General features: G+C 37.7%; 1 protein-coding gene across 3 annotated transcripts in view; it reads right to left on the bottom strand.

Annotated features, from left to right (window-relative positions):
• Nucleotides 1–19765, bottom strand: part of TNIP3 (TNFAIP3 interacting protein 3) — a 92298-nt gene that overhangs the window by 7520 nt on the left and 65013 nt on the right. For 2 of the 3 annotated variants that reach the window (XM_019418783.2, XM_019418804.2), the window contains 6 exons: nucleotides 19101–19229; nucleotides 14289–14408; nucleotides 11317–11442; nucleotides 7232–7282; nucleotides 6218–6316; nucleotides 2996–3056 (listed from right to left, as the gene is read on the bottom strand). In XM_019418783.2, the coding sequence (XP_019274328.2) occupies nucleotides 2996–3056; nucleotides 6218–6316; nucleotides 7232–7282; nucleotides 11317–11442; nucleotides 14289–14408; nucleotides 19101–19229 (586 nt within the window). Of the gene's footprint in view, nucleotides 1–2995; nucleotides 3057–5924; nucleotides 6110–6217; nucleotides 6317–7231; nucleotides 7283–11316; nucleotides 11443–14288; nucleotides 14409–19100; nucleotides 19230–19765 lie in introns of those variants that run through there. The other variant, XM_053901283.1, reaches the window with a different exon arrangement.

The following is a 19765-nucleotide window of genomic DNA, read 5'->3' as shown; positions in this document are numbered from 1 at the left end:
CATGCTCTCATGGTTTGTGAGTCTGAGTCCTTGCATCAGGCTCTGCAATGACAGTGCAGATCCTGCTTGGGATTTTCTCTCTCCCCCTCTCTCTCTCTCTCTCTGTCCCTCCCCTCCTTGTGCTCTCTCTCTCTCTCAAAATAAATAAATAATATTTAAAAAAAAAAAGGAATTCTGAGAAATTGGGTTGGACTTACAAATCAAAAGGAGCTTTCCAATTAAATGAAATAAAAAATAAGAAGAATCACCACTGAAATTAAATAATGGCACACGAGATGTTTTTGTTCTTGTTTTTGTTTTTTGACAAGAGTGATTCCAGAGCTTTTGCCAATTTTTATGACCTGGCTTGAACTTTAAAATAGCATCAGCTTTGGAAGCTAGAAGAGGAGCAACAGAAATCAAAAACAGGTAGATTTCTGAGTAGGGAATTTCTTTCTATGGCCCGGCCCGTGATCAGCCCTCTTCTCTGCTACAGAGAAGCCACAGTTAGCTGCAGAGCTGTGTTGGTATGGAGAAAGAAAGGTTTCAAATGGCAACACATCCCATCAGTTTCTATCAGGGCTGCCCAAGCATTAACTCGTTGATAGCATTTATTATGTATTTCACCTTGCATTGTACTGTGTCTTTTATCTATGATATGCAAAATACCAAATGAGTAGCACAAATAACATATGTTACAAGTGCATAGGAAGAAAAGACTATTCATGGTTAGATTCTAGTCATATAATTATCCAAGTTAAAGCCCCCATTCTCACTTTATATCAATCATTTTAGAAAATTTAATATAGTGAGAGGGGGGTTTTCAAGAGAACGATAGGATGTGATTCAAAGATAGGTTTTAAAGTTCTGTACATTTGGAATCTCATCTCAGGGCTGATTTTTACCAACTGCGTGATTTAGGCATGCTACTTAAATTCTCTAAGCCTCAGTTTCCTAATCTGTAAAATGGCATAATAACAAAACCTATTTTATGGCATATTGTGAAGATTTAAACAATGTTTTAAAAATACTCAGGTTGCAACATAACAGAGGTTTTTTTTTTCTTATTATAGTTTTATTTTTAATTTTTATTTTTAATTTTTTTTAACGTTTATTTATTTTTGAGACAGAGAGAGACAGAGCATGAATGGGGGAGGGTCAGAGAGAGGGAGACACAGAATCTGAAACAGGCTCCAGGCTCTGAGCTGTCAGCACAGAGCCCGACGCGGGGCTTGAACTCACGGACCGCGAGATCATGACCTGAGCCAAAGTCAGCGGCTTAACCGACTGAGCCACCCAGGCGCCCCTCTTATTATAGTTTTAAATCTATAGACTGTCACACAACATATTATACACCACAAATTTCATTATGTTTCTTCCCAAGTAGACAAAAATCTGTGGGTCTTGCACACTGACTATAATATTCTATTTTTGCATAATTTTATTTAGTTTCTGAAGGTCATGACAATTCATTTCTATTTTACATAATTATTAAGTTCTATTATATTAGTCCAAGAAGAATCTAGTAGTGATATATGAATGGCTTTATGATGTTACTGAATTCTCTATGCATAATTGTATTTTCTAGTGATTAAACTCCACCTCAGAGAGAAGATATCTTTAATATTCACTCTGGACCAATATAATATGAAGTGGAAAATTGTAATTGGGTGGCAGTTCAGCTATTATACAACAATGGGTTTCCAAAACACAGACATTATACAACAATCATTATGGTTAATAGTATGCCATTCTAATAAAAGCTCTCTGTTATGGCTGGAACCCAAGGACTTCATTAAAGCCAAGGGCTATATTCATAGTAAAAAGAAAAGAAAAACAAAGACCCACAGTTTTCTGATAAATAACTAGACATTTTATTATACAGCTCTCACTTTTTACCTTCTTTTTTTCTATAAGCCTTCTGTAAGCTATGGCATTTGCCATTCCTAGTGCTGCTGGGTACAGATGTCCAGGTTGTATAAAGCACAACTCTTTGTTGTAGGGGGCTACATTTGCAAAGACTGCCATGAAGAAGTCTTTGGACTGTGAAGTATACAACCTGGAAGACTGCATGTTATCCCTAGCTTTCTATTTCCACTCCATAATGGGCTCCTTATACTAAAAACCAGAGTTCTATGATCTCAGATCTGAACTAAATGAGATCAAGTTTCAAGTATGACCTGAAATTGGAATATGGCTCGTCTTCAGCTTTTGTGGATAGATTAAAATCTCTGGAAATTAACAACATAGAGTCACAAGTGTGTGTCACAGGAGATTTTTAAGCATGTAGCAGGCATGGCTGACTTTTGATGATATGTGATGAAAATAGAGGTAAGATTATGGTTATAGCACAGTTTATACAGCCCATTCCTAGATGGCCTCCTGAGACCATAGACATAAGTAGTAGAAAGTATGGCAGATTCTGGAAAGAAGAGGAGAATGGTAAACCAAAGAAAAGTAAGATAAAAGAGTAGTTAGTTGTGAGTACTTTCTAGGTGCCTTTTTAGGTTTTTTCCAGTGTACTTAGAGGTGGGTGTTGTGGGCTACCTTGGCCTAAACTTGAAGTCTGACATTTAGTCACTAGGGAACACAGTTCTGAGTCTTTGTTTCCTCTGTCTGTCTGCCAGTGACATTTAAAACATCTGTCTAGCAAACTCAACCTGGAAGAGTGGATGTGCATCTGCCCTTTGTAGTGGAATCACAGAGCTTTGTTGTTGTTGTTACAGTATAGCTCTACTTGAAGTTTTCATTTCTAACCCCAGATGGGATACTGACTCTGAGACTGGAATGGGAACAGAAGCCAGGACTGAGATTCATGCATTTCTGCATTTGAACATTTTCTTTTTCTGAAGGAGTTCAATTTAACCCCAGGTGCATCAAATTAGAGTTGTGTATGCAACACAACTTTAGAGAAGGCCCTCCCTGAGTACGAATGAATGTATGTTGAGTAAACATCCCGAAAAGACCCCATTAAAATGTAAACATGAAAGAATGCTCAATACAGCTGTGGTCTTACCATTTGCCTTGTGCTGCACATCTGGCGGAAACTGGTCAGGAGCATACCACTGATAGTCTGGCTGTGTGGAACAATACAACATTATTATAGCAATATGGACTTCAAACAAAACATAGAGGCGCATTAAAAATATAATTATACTATGTGGCTTTTATTATGCAGGCAACACAAAAGTAATTTTTGTCCAAACCTGTTGCCAATCACGCTCATCTCTCTTACCTCCGTCATCACTATTACCATCTCCCAACCCCCCTCTAAATCCACACTGTGCACTGTGCTGGCCAGAATTTCTCGTACTTTGGGGTTGTGTCATGGTGTCTTTTGTTTTTTTTTTTTTTTGTTTTTTTGTTTTTTGGTTTTTTTTTTTGAAGCAGATGTGTTTTGGATATCTGCAGAAGTATAAACACTTCTGTAAAACTTACTACAGCCCATAAACAAAACAAAGCAGTTTACCATCAATAAATACTATGTTTAAATCCCTCACACAGGAGGCAAAAGAAAGACCGAGAAAACAATCACAAGCTCAACGTTTTCTGGTACAAGGAAGAAATCTAAGCCGTTAACTGCGGACATGGCTTGTAGAGGCTCAGGATGGTGAAGCAGGGCAGATCTTTCTCTTTGTAGTGTTCCTCCGCGGAAACTCTTCTCTAAATCACTCAGGTGGTTTAGACTAGAGAGGCAGTGAGAGAAAAGGGCAGACTTGGATTTGCCCTGTGGGATTTTCTTCTAGGTTTCACCAGTTAAGAACATCTAGATATTGAATATCAAGGAACATGTCAAACAAACTGCATTGAATAAATCATGAGCTATAGACCTGAATTTCAAGATTCCATTCTAAGATGAGAGTCTCTGTATTGAACCACTTGGAACACAGCAATCTGAGGTTCACCTGCCCCTGAGGATGGTCTGTCTTCCTGCTGCCAATGCTCACCCCTGCCCCCCTCCTCCCCCAAGACACGGAGAATACAGACCTTTTGTTCTATTATTCAATTACCTCCAGAAAATAACTCCGGGAAATTTTCTCTAACAATGAGCCAACAGGGAGCATTTACAGGGCTGCCAGACCACTGAAAGTAGCCTTAAAGTTCAATTATCTGACAAGACACTAAGAAATGCTGCATTTAGTACAGTCTGACCCCACTTTACCCCCACTCAGACACCTAGACTCTTGGCTCCTTTTGGTCCACGAAAAAGCTAAAAGAGGAAATGAGATCACCTCTGTTTTTTATCTCCTCGTTTATTTTTAGATGTCTCAAATAACACGTAGGATAAGTGACGTGAGCCTCAGTTTTATATTCCAGGAGAGTTGCCAAAAGAAGGCAAATATACTGTAATTTTACAAACACTATCGCTTGTGTTTTAATTCAGGCTTAGAAATAAGCATAGAACACTAAATATTCTTTTTAAATGAACCCTGGGAGTTAAATTCTATTGTTATAGCAAGATCGTGTTTAACTGAATACTGTTTAACTGAATACAAGCCATTACATACATGACTCAGAATCTTTTTTTCAAATACAGACCTTTATTTGGTGATAATTTTACAAGGTCTGGACCACTCCTCTTATAACTGATCAGGAAAGTTTGATGAGCTTTTAGACTAGGTGAATTTCTGCCTTCTTTCCATAAATGAATATTTGAAGACAATAGTCATTTTTACTTCTAGATGAGCTTGCCTGACTCATTGGCTTTATAAGTTAACCTTTCACAAGAATAATTCTACAATTTCCCAACCTGTAGGAGATAACTCCAAAGTACATTTCTGTCTCTTTCTGTTTCCCCCAATATTAATTTACTTCTACATTCTGAAAGCAAATTTAGGGAATTATACCTATGTTTGGGAATTCCAAGGAATGTTTCTGGTGAAGATTGAAAAGTAAGCAAGCAGGTAAAGAAAAAAGGAAATGGGGGTGGGTCACAGAAGTGACATGGGGCAACAACACAAAATGAAGCAAATTCTCAGCAGTGTGCTGTGTCACACCGGGGTCAACTAAAGGATGCTCATTAAATTCTGACATCCTTCTGCCACCCGAAGAGTCATTACCTCCTCCCTTGGGAAAAGGGCTTTGAGTTACACTCAAATACAAAACTATGGCAATCAAAAGAATCATGCTCTCCATACATGTTCTGCCAGGAAAATCCCAGGTAAAGGGATTCTCAAGATTCTTTGCATAATTAAAAACACAGCTAATAAAAACTAAGGAGGAAGGGAGCTGTCTGAACATTTCCAAAATGCAAAAAAATGTATAATGTTTTTTCCGGTATAAAGATTCTGTCTATGTAGCCAAAACACAAATTAGAGACGCATCCAGACCATGGGGGAGGGTGGGTGGAATACCGCTATGGAGAAAGGAAAGAAGGGTGCTTTGGTTCTGACTTATTCAGGTTGACTGTCCAAATCAATTCCACTCACAAATAATTGCTCCACTATTCGTTTCATTTTGCCTGGGTAGACACAGTCACAGAGAGCAACTTAAGTGGGTCACTTTTTCTTGGATGCTTTAGGAATATCCTTTTAATTGGAAAATGTCAAACCTCTGTGGCACAAATGTAGCAATGTCCACAGTAGTTCAACATAAGTTTATAACTGAAAAAGGCATCTCTCAGACTTGCTATATTCACTTTGCTTTTCTTTATAGACAAAAATATCCTCTTGGAAGAGTCAGGCATTTCATTTAAAAGGACCCGTATAAAATGTTATATGTTCCTTCAAAGAATTACAGCTTAACTTGATACATTTCAGTTAATTCATTCATATCTATGTGTGGTCTGTGGGTCCAGTGTCCCCAAAAGATGATTATAGTGTAATTGACCACTGTAACTGTAACATAGAGGCTGGGATTAAAAGAGGCTCTTTCTGTGGAGAATATTACATGCTCAGATTACAGAGACAGACATGATTTCTTTTTTTTTTTAATGTTTATTTATTTTTGAGAGAGACAGGGCATGAGCGGGGGAGGGCAGAGAGAGAGAGAGGGAGACACAGAATCCATAACAGGCTCCAGGCTCTGAGCTGTCAGCACAGAGCCTGACGTGGGGCTCAAACTCACAAACCGTGAGATCATGACCTGAGCTGAAGTCGGACGCTCAGCCGACTGAGCCACCCAGGTGCCCCTGAAACAGACATAATTTTTACCAAAAAAAAAAAAAAAAAAAAAAAAAATACCAGCACTTATTAGATAATATAAGCACTTGTATGTTGAAATGCAAGCTGTTACTTACTGGGTGCTTATGTAGATCTTGTGCAGTCCCAGGGTCTGCCAGTGTGCATGGATCCCGCAGATGGAAATTCAAGCCACAGTTACAGATTGGGAAATACATCTGAGGAGGATAATATTGTCCGTTCACTGGAAGTGGGTAGAACTGGGGAGCCACATTGACACTTCACTGATACTTGCTTCGTACAACCACAGGTTTGGCTTAAATCTTAAGGTTTAGTCTAACTCTTGCATAATCCTAACTTGACATAGTAGATGTATCAATGTAGACTCTGGACTGATATAGATAAGGCTCGTGGGTCAAATTTCACTTAGGGTGAAACTCTAATTAGCTTTTCATTTTGAAGAAGTTGGAAACACTTGAAAAGAATAGAGTTAACATGATGTTTTTGAGTTATCTTCAGAGAGGATCCTTGCTTAAGAAGAATCAGCGAGGAAGCCATAAAACAAGTGTTCTTAAATTGTAGCCAGAGATTCCTACAGCATAACTAAAGTCCAGAGAGGAAATCAAGAATTAAGAGAAGAAATATTCATTCCTGAAGGCTACTAGAGAACCAATGGGACAGAATTCTTCAGTGCCCAAGAAGATACTGTATTTTCTCAAAAAAAAGGCACAAATAATTGATTTAATTTTTGAAATGTAAATTGTGTAAGCAATTGCAAAAAATACCAAGGAAATATATTTCCCAGGTGTTTGTGGGTCTGTGAAGAGATCTCCATTTGTATGAACACACACTAAGGCTTGTGCTACTCCTAACATGTTCCAAAAGGCATGTGTTTTTCATGCACATTAGGGTTGAGAAACTTTGGATGTGCCTAAGCATTATGTGTCCACTGACATTTTAGTTGATAAGGAAAAGCATGGGTGTTCTGGGCCATCTTTAGCAGAGCTTGAATATGTCTTTAATTGGAACCACAAAGAACTGCTGTGCTTGGAAATACATGTGGGGGTGGAACATAAGGTTGCCATTTCAACTATGACAAGAAGATTGTTGAATTCAGGTCAGGAGCAACATACCTGTTTTAACTGCTTTTCGAGTTTTTCTTTCTCCATCTGACAAGCTTTTATCTATGGACAAAACAAAGACATCTGTTTGTGAAAGAGTTCACATGGTTTGTTCTAAAGTTACTCTTTACCATCTTTTTTAATGTTTACTTATTTATTTTGAAAGAGAGAGAGAAAGCGCATGCAAGAGAGAGGCAGTGAGAGAGAGAGAGAGGCGGGGGGGGGGGGGGCGGGGGGGCAGGTAGAGAAAATTCCAAGCATACTCCACACTCAGCATGAAACCCGATGCGGGGCTTGATCCCATGCACCGTGAGATCATGACCTGAGATGAAATCAAGAGTCAGACACTTAACAGACTGAGCCACCAAGGTGCCCCCTAAAGTTACTCTTGCCTGACCCAGCCGTCAATGACCTGCTCAGATGTCAAGGGGTGAAGCACTGATAGCAGCAATGCCAACGGTGAAAACAGTCAAGTTTTGGATTTTCTAGAAGTGTACTGGTTCTATCTTGAAATTCCCAAATGAAGTTTCGGAAAGTTGAATACAGTTTTAAACTCTTCTCCCTATTTGTTGAAAGTATTGTAAGTCTAAGTTTTAGGTTGATATACTGAGATATAAATATCTAGAGACATAGGAATAGATATAGATACAGAAACAGCTTCCACTGCCAATTGAATGTACTGGAACTGGTCAGCTGTACACTCAAAAGCTTCCATCATAAATGTTAGAAGTTGTACACGTACTTAATCCATGCCAGGCACTGATCTAAGTGCTTTCCATATAGTAACTCACCATATCTTCCCAGTGCCTCTGTGTGATACTTAAATATTATTATCACTACTTTGCAGATGAGGACGCTGAGACATGAGATGTTGAGTAACTTGTTCAGAGTCACACTACTGTACTTTCTGGCTTCTCACTGTTTAAGACCCAACCTCTTCAGTCAGAGTCACCCACTCTGGATTCCTTCAACCTCTGACACAATGAGAGAAAGCTGTTTTTTCTTGGACTCATTAGTCATGCTATCATCATCCCTCCACAGCATGGTCCACAACCCTGTGAGGCATATATCCCCACTGAATGATACCATTCCAAGTCTCACCTATCAGGATTATTCTCTACTTCCTTCGTCCTCCCATTTAACATTATACATTTTCTGTGTGACTTTTTATAGTCCGATGTGTATTGTGCACAGTCAACTTTCATTATCTGCGGTAGTTATGTTCTAATAAAGTCACCATGAACACTAAAGTGGCTAACTGAACCAGTGTTCCTAGAGAAATGCAGGGTTAGGTTCCTATGAGCCTCTGATCATACCATTTTTGTTAACCGATCAATATATAATTTTGTTTTATGCATGATTCTGTTAAAGACATCTCACATACACCGTTGATGCATTAACATTGAACTCTTGGCCTACAGCACTATGTTAATCCCTAACCAAAGCTTATCTAGCATGTCTCTTTTCTCTGTAAGGCACAGCGCAGCCTTCCTGTGCCAAGGAACACTAGGTAGTACTTCAGCACTACGTTCGAGGGCCATGTTAAGCAATGAAAGAACCAACAAAAAGAACAAGAATGAGAAAATGTGACACAAAATAAACCATAAAAAGGACATTTTTTATAGTCTGAGAGCCAAATCGAGGAGGCAAGGACTTATTGGACCTCAACTGGGAACAAGCATATAAGGTGACTCAAGTTTTTCACTGCATGTTCACAAATGACTTTAGGTGGCACTAGTATTGATTTTGGTGTGACAAATACACCTTCATGAGTAGGCAAATTCACAAACATGGAGTCCACAAATGATAAATATAGACTATATATGTCCCCCTCATTGTACTGTGAGTCTTTAATAGTAGCAAGGATCATTTTTTTATTTCCTCATAGTATATAACAAAGCGCCTTGCAGAAAGAAAGTGAGCATCAAAATTAAATTACAAGGAACTAAAGGTGGCATGTTAATTGTACAACTAAACTCTATTTAAAAACTTCCCCTTCCAATAGACAAAAATCATTTGTGAAATACCTGTGATCCATGACCGAAGCTAGATGTTTTTGTATAGATTGTTTTCATTTAGCCCTGAAAACAACGTTGTGATGTCTATGAGGTAGGAACCATCATCCATATTTTACAGGTGAGTATAATGAGAATTAGTAACTCACCTTTAGAGACAGAGCTTTTAGAATTATAAGAAATATTTTAGAGATCATCTGGTTCAACTTTGTCATTTTACAGATGAAGGAAGAAAAAGGAAGCACAGAAAAGTTGGAGAAGTTGCTCAATGTCATTCCTGATTGTCAAAGCGGGCACAAACACAAAGCTTTTACCCCTAAATTTCTCCTACTCCTAAGTATCTCTAAGTATCTTGCCCTTCACCACACTTTTATTTTATCAGTCATTGACTTAAAATATCCTTAGTGATAGAATGAATAACCTCTGGTATGTAAGCAACTAGTGCCAGAATGATTTGACCTAAAAATTCCTTTTTGGTCAAATGGCCCATTTGGACCACCGATAATATGCTATTCAAATAACATCATGCCAGTTCTATTATATCATGGCATTTAATCTGCTGTTAATACATTTAACATAGATTGTTAAGCCATCTACCAGTTCCCTTTGTGAACTCTACCATCCTTTTACCAGAGTGAGTGAGACTTTTGAAAAATAAATGTTTGGACTATCATTATTTAAAGAAAAATGTTGGTAGTTTTAAGATATCATTAAGATTATCCCTTAGTTCATTAACACAGTTATCCCATACTGTATGTAGACAATGCATTATTTTGTTAATATCAACAGAAAGTTAGTTTGCAGATGATACAGAAATGAAAATTACTTGTGGATTATAGTCTATAGTATAATTAGATGGTTATGTGTTCCTGGATGCACTAGACCTTCTACAATGACAAGGACATTGCCAATTTCAGACATAAATTTATCATCAGTCTGAACTTAATACAGTAGAATGAATCAAGTTAAAATATGGCTGGAGGTAAGATAACTTGTGCAGTGACAACTTAGAACAAATTAAGGGAGCTCTGCATATAAGGGATACAAATTCAGAGTGATTTCCTCACCGAGAGTAATCAGAACTGAACTATTTTCACTATTTTCATTTTATTATATTTTTACCACGATTTTATTCCTTTCCATTTCTTGGAAAATAGTTCTGCCAAATGATTTTTGCATGTAAAATTAGGAATTTCAAGTGAATCCTTGAAAAACATCAGAAAAGAAATTAAATTTAATTCACAGTATACTTTCTGTCAGGAAGAAGGGGATGACAAATAGTTAAAAATTTCTTTGGAGACTAAGAATCTTGCAGCTCCGGAGCTGTCACACCATGTCCCGCAACAATTTCCTATTTACTTAGAAGTATTGGATGATTTTGCAAATCAAAAATTCTGTGGTTCATTTTCTTTTCTTAAGCCAAAATTGTGTTAGCTACATCTTCCTCATTAACATCAATATTTACCCATTGTGGCAACTTGCTGAGTCTACTCTTAATATATCCTATTCCATTTAATTGCAATGTGCTTATATTTAATATATTTTATTTCAATAAACTGGCAAATGCTATGTGGCTTCCTTGAGAGTGTGCCAGTCACATTTAGCTGGGGAACCCAGCGAACAAAATTCTCAGTATTTTATATATATAAATGACATTCAGAGATATGTATGTTTTTGGAAGACAGGAACATTCCACCATAGACCTTCAAAGAAAATGACAAGAGTTTAGAAACAACTTCAATGTGCTGGCGCATTGTGGATTTGAATTTTGAGTACTAGGTAGTTCAACTCCCATTCCACCAAGATAAATATTATGAGAAAAAGATCAGAAGAACTGGATTTTATACACGACTTTGGAATCCAAATTCTTAGGTTACTCCTTAATATACTTAAGTTAAAAGAAATCTCCAGTCATTTTCATCTCTTTATGAGATTGTTTAAGAATGATTTCATCCCAGGTGCTTACCTCTCAGAGAAAATCAATGTCAATTAACAGAAGCCCAAAGTCTTGAAAATTTTTAATGAAAAAATTAAAAACAATATGCATGAGCTGGTAAAGATTATTTTTGTTTTGACTGATACCTGAGAATTCAGCCTATTCAACTCGGATTGAGAAGTTTGAATAATTTGCTGTAGAGTCTCTTTCTCTTGATTAAGTCTTTCTCGGTCTGATCGTTCCTTTTTGAAGTCTTCTTCATATATTTGCACCTAGGAAATATTGATTTACTGTTACCGTGAGCATCCTTTTCTCCTAAGTCATTGTAAATGGATTTCAGAAGAGGTACTATCTGGGTTTGTCCAATCTGAATAATCCCTATCCTCTTCATGAATATTTTTTCATGGTAAGACTCTATTCTAATGGATATGGACAAAATTTCATCTCTTGCTTTGTTTAGAATGGTAGTTCTCAACTTTTTCCTCCTTGAGTATGTGTCAGGAATTCAGAACTAAGGTAACAGCACGGATATTTTGGAAAAACAATTCCCCTCACCCATTATCCTCACCCATTGTCCTCACCCATTATTCTGCTGCACATTTCCTTATTGTGATGAGCCCCGCCCCCCAGGGTTAAGTGTCACTATCCTGGAGCAAGTCACCCATCCCTAACACAAGGCTTTGATGTACCAAGGGTGCTTGAAGTTCTAAAAGACAGTTTACTGACAATAGCTGTTAAGTGAAGCCAGTAAATATTGGCATGCTAGGTTCCAAATATAACAATAAGTTGAACACAAGATAGAAATGAAAGGCTCATGGATGTGGAAAAACAAAATGATTGTTAAAAGGTATTCACAATTTGCCCCAGTAATTTTGGGGGTATATCATTAAAAACAAACAAACATAGTAATATTTTAGTGGAGTGCCTCTCATGAAATACTCCAAATATTCCAGAAAAGCAATCAAACCAAAAGAAAAACAGATTTAATCATTATTGTTTTTAATTGGCATAGTGTCGACTGATGGCTTGGAGGCTAGTATATGGAACTATGAAAATAAATGAAGCTTAGGGAATAAGTTCCTTTAAGACAAGGATTTAAAGTACAACTTACATGGGAACTTAGTAGCTAGATTTCTGTCTATTAGTATTAATGCACACTGCACCTTCACCCCCAATAATGCAGCACATTTTAACTAGAGGCTGATTAAAGTCAATAATAATAGGACAGAATATAATAGGCAAGAGAGGATGAAATCAAACATTGTATATATATCTAGATGAAGATATGCACATTTAATTTTGAAGGTTTTATTCACCAGAAGCATTGCAAGGGAACTACACCCAGCTAAGCTGACATTTGGTTGTGGTTTTGGTTTTAGTTAAGGGCTGAGGCTCAATTCCAGACAGAGTCAAACCAATGCTCTGTAAACAATTACCAGAGGCATTTGAAATGGGAGAAGCTCATCTGATCAAAACTGAACACTCTTTATCAAATACAATATGATAGCGTTGTCATCATGTCAGTCAGGTGGCCAAGATTCCAACTCAGTTTCTTTGTGAATTTAACTCCTTTAGTGTATCATGTGACATTCAGTGAAACAGTGATTGTGGCTGAGCATTTAGAAATATGCACAGTTAAAATGTGTATGCATAAAGTTAACAAAAGAGCCACAGAAAAACTAAGAAGATGGATTCTGGACCTCTTGAGGATAGTGAAAAAAAGGATACCTGCCACTGTCTGCATCCAACATGAGCTAAACCCTTGCTGTAAACTCCATGCATGTGTAAGAGTGACTCACTTCCATGTGGGATACATTATATGAGAGCATCCAAGATGATTCAACTGTCCGAACATAAGAAGTAGTTTTTTTTTTTTCAGAGGAATCCTGGCTAGTGCCAATGGTACTTTAGGAGTTGAGGATTTGGCAGAGTTTTAATACTCTTACTCTCTTCATAGGCTTATTTTAAACTATGTATTTGAAGCTAAATGTAATGAGGCAGATTATTCAAATGGGGTTGACAGAAGAAAAAATTCAACTTTAACATCAGCTTCTCTGAATTTTTTACATTTACAGATAGGTTACTTCCTATGAAGTAATAACAATACACAGCAACAACAATAATACAATTGCTTAATTCTTTGGTGTATTGCATCAAAAGTCCTTGTAAATGGCCTTGCTCAGAGCAAAACAGTCAACAAATCAGTTCCAGGGACATACTTCCCAGCCCTTTGTTCCATAACATCCTCTCCCCCATTGCTAATATATTACTGACAATGCGTGCTTCAGAGATTAAAATTCCTGCATGTATCCTATATTTATTGACATCGCCATGAACTGTCCCAGCTCTTTACCTTCATTAGTTTATTTAACCTTCTACAGGAAAAGAGATGTGTTATGCATGGGTGGCCCCCTCGGCTAAGCTAGCTCCAGCTGGCTGAACTAAATTTAGACCCAGATAGGTTAGGCAGTGCCCACAGCCCTATGTTGCTGATACATATAGAAGCTTAGAGAAAGCCTCCTTTACTCTTCTGTCCACTTGGTGACATGGAATGAGGTTGGGTGAGAGGGGAAGAGGAAGGAGAAGTGCATCAATAAATTGCTAGGTGGTGCCATCCATATGTGGCGGTAGATGAGCAGATCTGGCTCTTCAGAGATTATGATCACTGCACAGTACTTCCCTTTAAAACTGCCCTCATTGTTCAAAGGCCTGGAAACCAGCGGCTATGGAGTAACAGCGTGGCTGCTACCATTTGCTGAAAAGGTCCAGGGTTTGGGTTAATAGTGTTTTCAAAATAAATCATGTCTACATGAAGTTCTCTGGACCAGTGCTAATTAAATCTCACCAAAAAGGTTAATTAGTAAGTCCTTCTTTTAACTGTATGATCTTGGACAAGCCATTCAACCCATTTGAAATTTAATTCCCTCTTTCATAAAGTGGAAGTTGGGCTAGCCGATGTATATTCTCTTATCAAGCCTTAAAATTACATAATTCTAATGAAAATAAATGCAATAATTTTGGACACATTTTGAATAGGAAGACTTCCAAAACCATCCAAAGGAGCATGAACAATGGGCCCTGTGTTCTCCACATGATCATGTCACTTTCCACTTCTCACCTGCTGTTTGAGAACTTCCATTTCTGTTCTCATCTCCTTATGTCTGCACTCCAGTTCAGATTTTCCCAAACAATCCTCTGGAAATGAAGAACACTCGATTTTCAAGGCATCTTGAAGAGCCTAGGTTATAAGATAAGCACACCGTTGAACTGAGAGTTACCACATCTTATGAATTCTTCTATGATTATTAGAATTATCTCAAATGCCCCCCCACAAGAAAGAACTCCATTTTGATGCCCCTTTTATGACTGAATTACTTGTCTTCCTTCTCATTTTCTAGCATATGATTTTTTTTTTTCAGAATCTGTCTTTTCTCCATGATGATGCTTATGTTATTCAACTGTCATTGTTATTAAGGAGGGCTTCCGATACTGATGTCAGGGATGTCCTGCTCCACCAAGCCAACCATGAAAAGAAAACATATCAATAGCTCTTTTTCAGATTTCCTGCTTCAATCAAAAGCAGACTCTATCAATAATGTTCAAACATTAGAGTATCAGAATCAGCTGGAGAGGTAGCAAATCCTTGGGCACCTTCCCCAGAGATCCTGAAACAGTTGATCTAAGGAGATGGTCTAAGAATCTGCAATCCTCAAAAGCTGACGCTGCTGGTTCCAGATGACATTTTGAGTGATACTGTGTTCTACAGCCCTGTTCCCAATAGGAGAGAAGAAAACCCACAGAAATGTGAACCTGTGCAGATCACTATTCCTTATATCTGTTGTACTGTCCTCCTCAGTATACCATGCCCTGGCTTAGCCACAGTCATATTTATTCTCCAATAAAACATGCATGAACTCACTACAGGGTGCAGAGAAGCTCTGCTTTCTTGACATTCAGTACAACTTATTGGCTTTACTGTGGGGTGAGGAGATGAAGGAAACAAGAGTCTCTTAGACAACCATCATTATTCACTAGACCATAATACCTTACATATCCTATACTTTGTCAGATCATATAGAATACATTCTCTCTATCCTGAAGACCTTGGTTCATGATCGAGTTCAATAAAACGGCCGCCAAAATTAAGACACAACACACCTCATCCTGGTGTGGTCTCAGAGCCCACATACGATATGACTACTTGCTCATTATCAAATGATCCCTTTATACAAACAGAAACGTTTCGCTTTCAGAACTCCAAGACTTCACTTCCTCTGAATTTCTTTAGTAGCTTCAATGATGTTCGTTCGGTGGTACTATTTGTAACTTACTTTCCTGCATTACTGTACAATATGATCATAAAAGTAGGAAAAACAAAACAAAGTTATGGTCTTAAATATTGTAGGCAGGCTAGGAATTTCCTAATAGAATGTGTTTATAGTCTATGGATACTGTCTAGCCTAATGTAAATATCATTTTTCATGAAGTTGCAAGAGAAACAAGAACTTTTTTCTTCCTCCAAGAAGAATTTAAAGAAACAATAAAAGTTGTTTCATAATTTATGTTTTGTTAGAACTTGTTGTTAAGCTACATGGTTTTAAGAAGTAGTATATTAGTTACGATTTTTAAAAGTGGAGAAAATCTAGGATGGGGTGAGCCAAATGAGTTAAAGACAATCAACTATGCCGATTTCATATTCTACACCTAGGAACAGACTATTTTTGTGGGTGTTGTTATATTTGAATTTCCTGGTCTACCTTTCATGCTATTCAGGCTTCTAGAAAATTTTCAAATGAGTCATAACTGAAAGGTGAGTTGAATAGACATTTATTCCATCTTGGGGTTTTTTAACTTCCTTGAACAAATACCTATAACCTATTCCAGAATAGTAATTTACTATCAGCACAGGCATACTAAACAGATCTACCCATCTCACAATGGTGAGATGTTGGACAAATCAATTTTGCCCATGGGTGGCATTGGCTGAGGAGCCTCAGGTAATTTCTCTCACTTTGGTTAAACATCTGGCTTCTCTTTAAGAACTCAATGAAAACAATGCCCTTGGGTATTTCCTTCAAAGCAAATAAGCCGAATTGAGTACACAGAGTTGTGTGAACTTCTGAAAACCATATGTTAATTACTAAGCTGATATGCTACAAATTTCTGCTGTGGTGAATGGGTCAGCAGGGGGTCTGCTAGTGCAAGCAGGGTGGGCCCTGAATTCCAGCTGTGATGGAGGGTGTGCAAAATCAACTACCCAAATGAACGTTTTAAGTAACTTTTATTTATTCCTGTGCTAAGAGAAGAAACAATCCACAGTGTATGTATGAATAGTAATTGCTTACGTTTCCTTAGATAATAATACATTCACTAAATGAGAAAAAAACCTTTCATAGCTCATCACTTTCTATCTATGCTTTTTAAATGATATTTTAAGGTATAGACATAGTGGAAGTACATCTGGCTTAAAGTATCCTTTTATTACTTTTTTTTCACTACTCATAAGTAGTGTGTTATACCTGCTAAAGCATGAATCTTGGGGGGTGCCTGGGTGGCTCAGTCGGTTAAGCATCTGACTTCAGCTGAGGTCATGATCTCACAGCTCGGCTCGTGAGTTCGAGCCCCGTGTCGGGCTCTGTGCTGACAGCTCAGAGCCTGGAGCCTGTTTCAGATTCTGTGTCTCCCTCTCTCTCTCTGACCCTCCCCAGTTCATGCTCTGTCTCTCTCTGTCTCAAAAATAAATAAACGTTAAAAAAAAAAAAATTAAAAAAAAAAAAAAGCATGAATCTTGGGGCCAGAATTGGCTACTGAACATATTATGTACCAGCTAAATTATTTAATTAATTTATCCATTCAATAAATATTTAAGAACATACTGTGAGCAATGCCCTATTGTTGGCATCCAGAACACAGGATGAAAAAATTAGAAAAACTTAGGCTACATTATGTTGTATTTGTGAGTCCATTCCTCCAAATAAATGCATATTAAAATTATGTTTCCTACCTGCATTCTTACAAAGATGAATATATTTCATATTAATATGAAAATGTTTTTTTGACTTAAAGGTCCATTTTTTTTCAGATTTTGAGAGAAATTAAACATATTAATAGGCCACTAAAAGTATCATGAGCCCTCAATACTGTGCCTACTATGCCAAATAGAGAAGTCGATTGCACAGTCCTACCCTCATGGAGCTTACATTCAAGATTGGGAGACAGGAAACAAATAGGGTAATTAATATAAGACATTAAATATATATTAGATAGCAATAAATTCCAATGAAACATTAAAATAGGAATATCAGAGACAGAATATGTAATTTTAATTAGGGTAGCCAGAAAAATCCTCTGAGAAGGTGACATTTGCATAAAGGCCTGAATTTTACTCAAATTAATTTCTCTCATTTTCTCAATTTTATTATAATCACAAGAGTTAAAAATTTTTTACTAACTTTGAAAATATTAGACTATAAATACAGAGACACAAAAATTAAGGGTACACATAGGAGCAAAAAACAGTTCATGGCTGTTCTAATTACTATAGGGTGTATATTCTTGTGTCAACATTTACAGAAATGAATTAGAGAGCAGAAGAAAACTTATCAAATAACAAATCACAGATGGGAAAGATTTCAAGCATAATCCCAACATTAGTTCCTCTAATTCATCTGTGGAGGATTTCCGACAGAGGATAAAAGGGAAAATTTATTTGCTCTAAATTTGTATCTCTGAACACTGTTTCCTCTCATAGAGGATAGAGAAGTGCATTGTTTATGATGTTAGTCTCTACTTTCCCATTTTCTCCTGACCAGTAACTTGCCCCACAAACAGATCAAATGCAGCATCACATTTGTAAAGCATTCTGTCAACCATACAGGCACATACTCAACCCTTTGGGGATCTTTAAATGATCCTCTGAACACTAAAAAGATACACAGTCCAGACTAAAATATACACAGTCCGAAAAGCACAGGCACTGACCACTTTTTCAAGGCCAATCACCCACTCTTGTTTTGGAAGGCAATTTCTATTACTTAGGTCAAGAGATACCTAACTTGAGAGATGAATATCTTGACTCAAACATGTACTACAAGTGCTCCTATGGTCCACATCTGATGTGGCCCTTTGAAAAATCAACAGCAAAGGATTTAATTACTAACTTGAATAAGTGAGCAATCCCTTCCCCAGGGAAATTAAGCTATCCGTCCATAAAACTCTCTCTCTCTCTCTCTCTCTCTCTCTCTCTCCCTCACACACACACACACACACACACACACACACACACACACACACACACACACAAATGCACAAATTCTCTAGAGTCATCCTTTGGCAGCACTCCACAAGTAGCCCCTTCGAATAGTTAAGTTGAAGCCAAGGCACTTAACCACTTGTGTTTTTCTAACACACCTACCTCCATTCCTCCCCCCATCCCCCAGACCCCACACCCTAATTAAAAATGAGTTTTAGCCTTCTTCTCTGGAAGGCCACCATATCAGCCTTGGGGCTGGTCTTTAGCATGATTCCATACAGTCTGCATCATACTCAGCTCCATAGTGATGATTTTAAAGAGCAGACTGTTTCCTCAGGAAACTTTTGTGGTTGACCAAGAGATATGCTATTGTTCCCAAACACCCACTTGCTTTACGTGGTTCTTTGAACTAAAAAAAAAAAAGTTCTTACTATCTTCTGAAGTTACTCCTCATTTCTCTTTTTCATGATGATTTTTTGCAGGGACATGTATTCCTTAAAGCCTTGGCTGAAAGATGCAGCTACGAGTGACTTATAAAATTACAGAGAAGCTCCTGTGCAGGCTCCCAAGACCAGGAGCTGTACTGCTGCACAGATTGTGTTGTGACTCTCAGTTAGGAATGTGCTCTTTCTACAGGGACCTTTCCTTCCAGCTCCCCAGATTGACCTGGACTGGTACCTTATTGAGGCGCTTTATTTCACATTCATACTGTTCCTTCTTCTTGCTCGCAAGAGTGTTTTTTTCCTTCAAAAGCTTATTTTCTTTCTTCAATTCATGTAATTCTTCACTTAGGCTCTCCTTTTCCTTCTGAAATAAACAGCAAGAAAACAAAACTGAAATCAATAAAATTCAGATGAGATAATGTTGTAGGAATACTTCTGAAATACAATAAAAACAGAACCTGCTAGATTTTCACTTAACGTTCCTTTAAATTTTTTTTTTTTATATTTATTTACTTTTGAGCGAGAGAGAGAGAGAGAGAGAGAGAGAGAGAGAGACAGAGCATAAGAAGGGGACGGACAGAGAGAGAGGGAGACACAGAATCTGAAGCAGGCTCCAGGCTCTGAGCTGTCAGCACAGAGCTCAAGGAGGGGCTCGAACTCATGAACCGAACTGTGAGATCATAACCTGAGCAGAAGTTGGATGTTTAACCAATTGAGCCACCCAGGCGCCCCTTGACATTCCATTTAAGCAATATTCTTTGGTTGGAGGACAGGGTTCAGATAGAAAAAAAATCTTTCTTTCCTCCTTAGTGCTACTAAGTAAGTTTCATGACCCCAGAAAAAGCTCAAAATCCTCAGTCCTCACTTTCAAGGGTCAAATGGGTTCAGAGAATAAGCAAG

This window comes from Panthera pardus, unplaced genomic scaffold (genome assembly GCF_024362965.1).
Source record: "Panthera pardus isolate Hobbes unplaced genomic scaffold, ASM2436296v1 HiC_scaffold_13, whole genome shotgun sequence".
In the NCBI taxonomy this organism is placed as follows: Eukaryota; Metazoa; Chordata; class Mammalia; order Carnivora; family Felidae; genus Panthera; species Panthera pardus.
The sequence above is the reverse complement of the archived record's forward strand: the minus strand, read 5'-3'. Positions and strand labels throughout refer to the sequence as shown.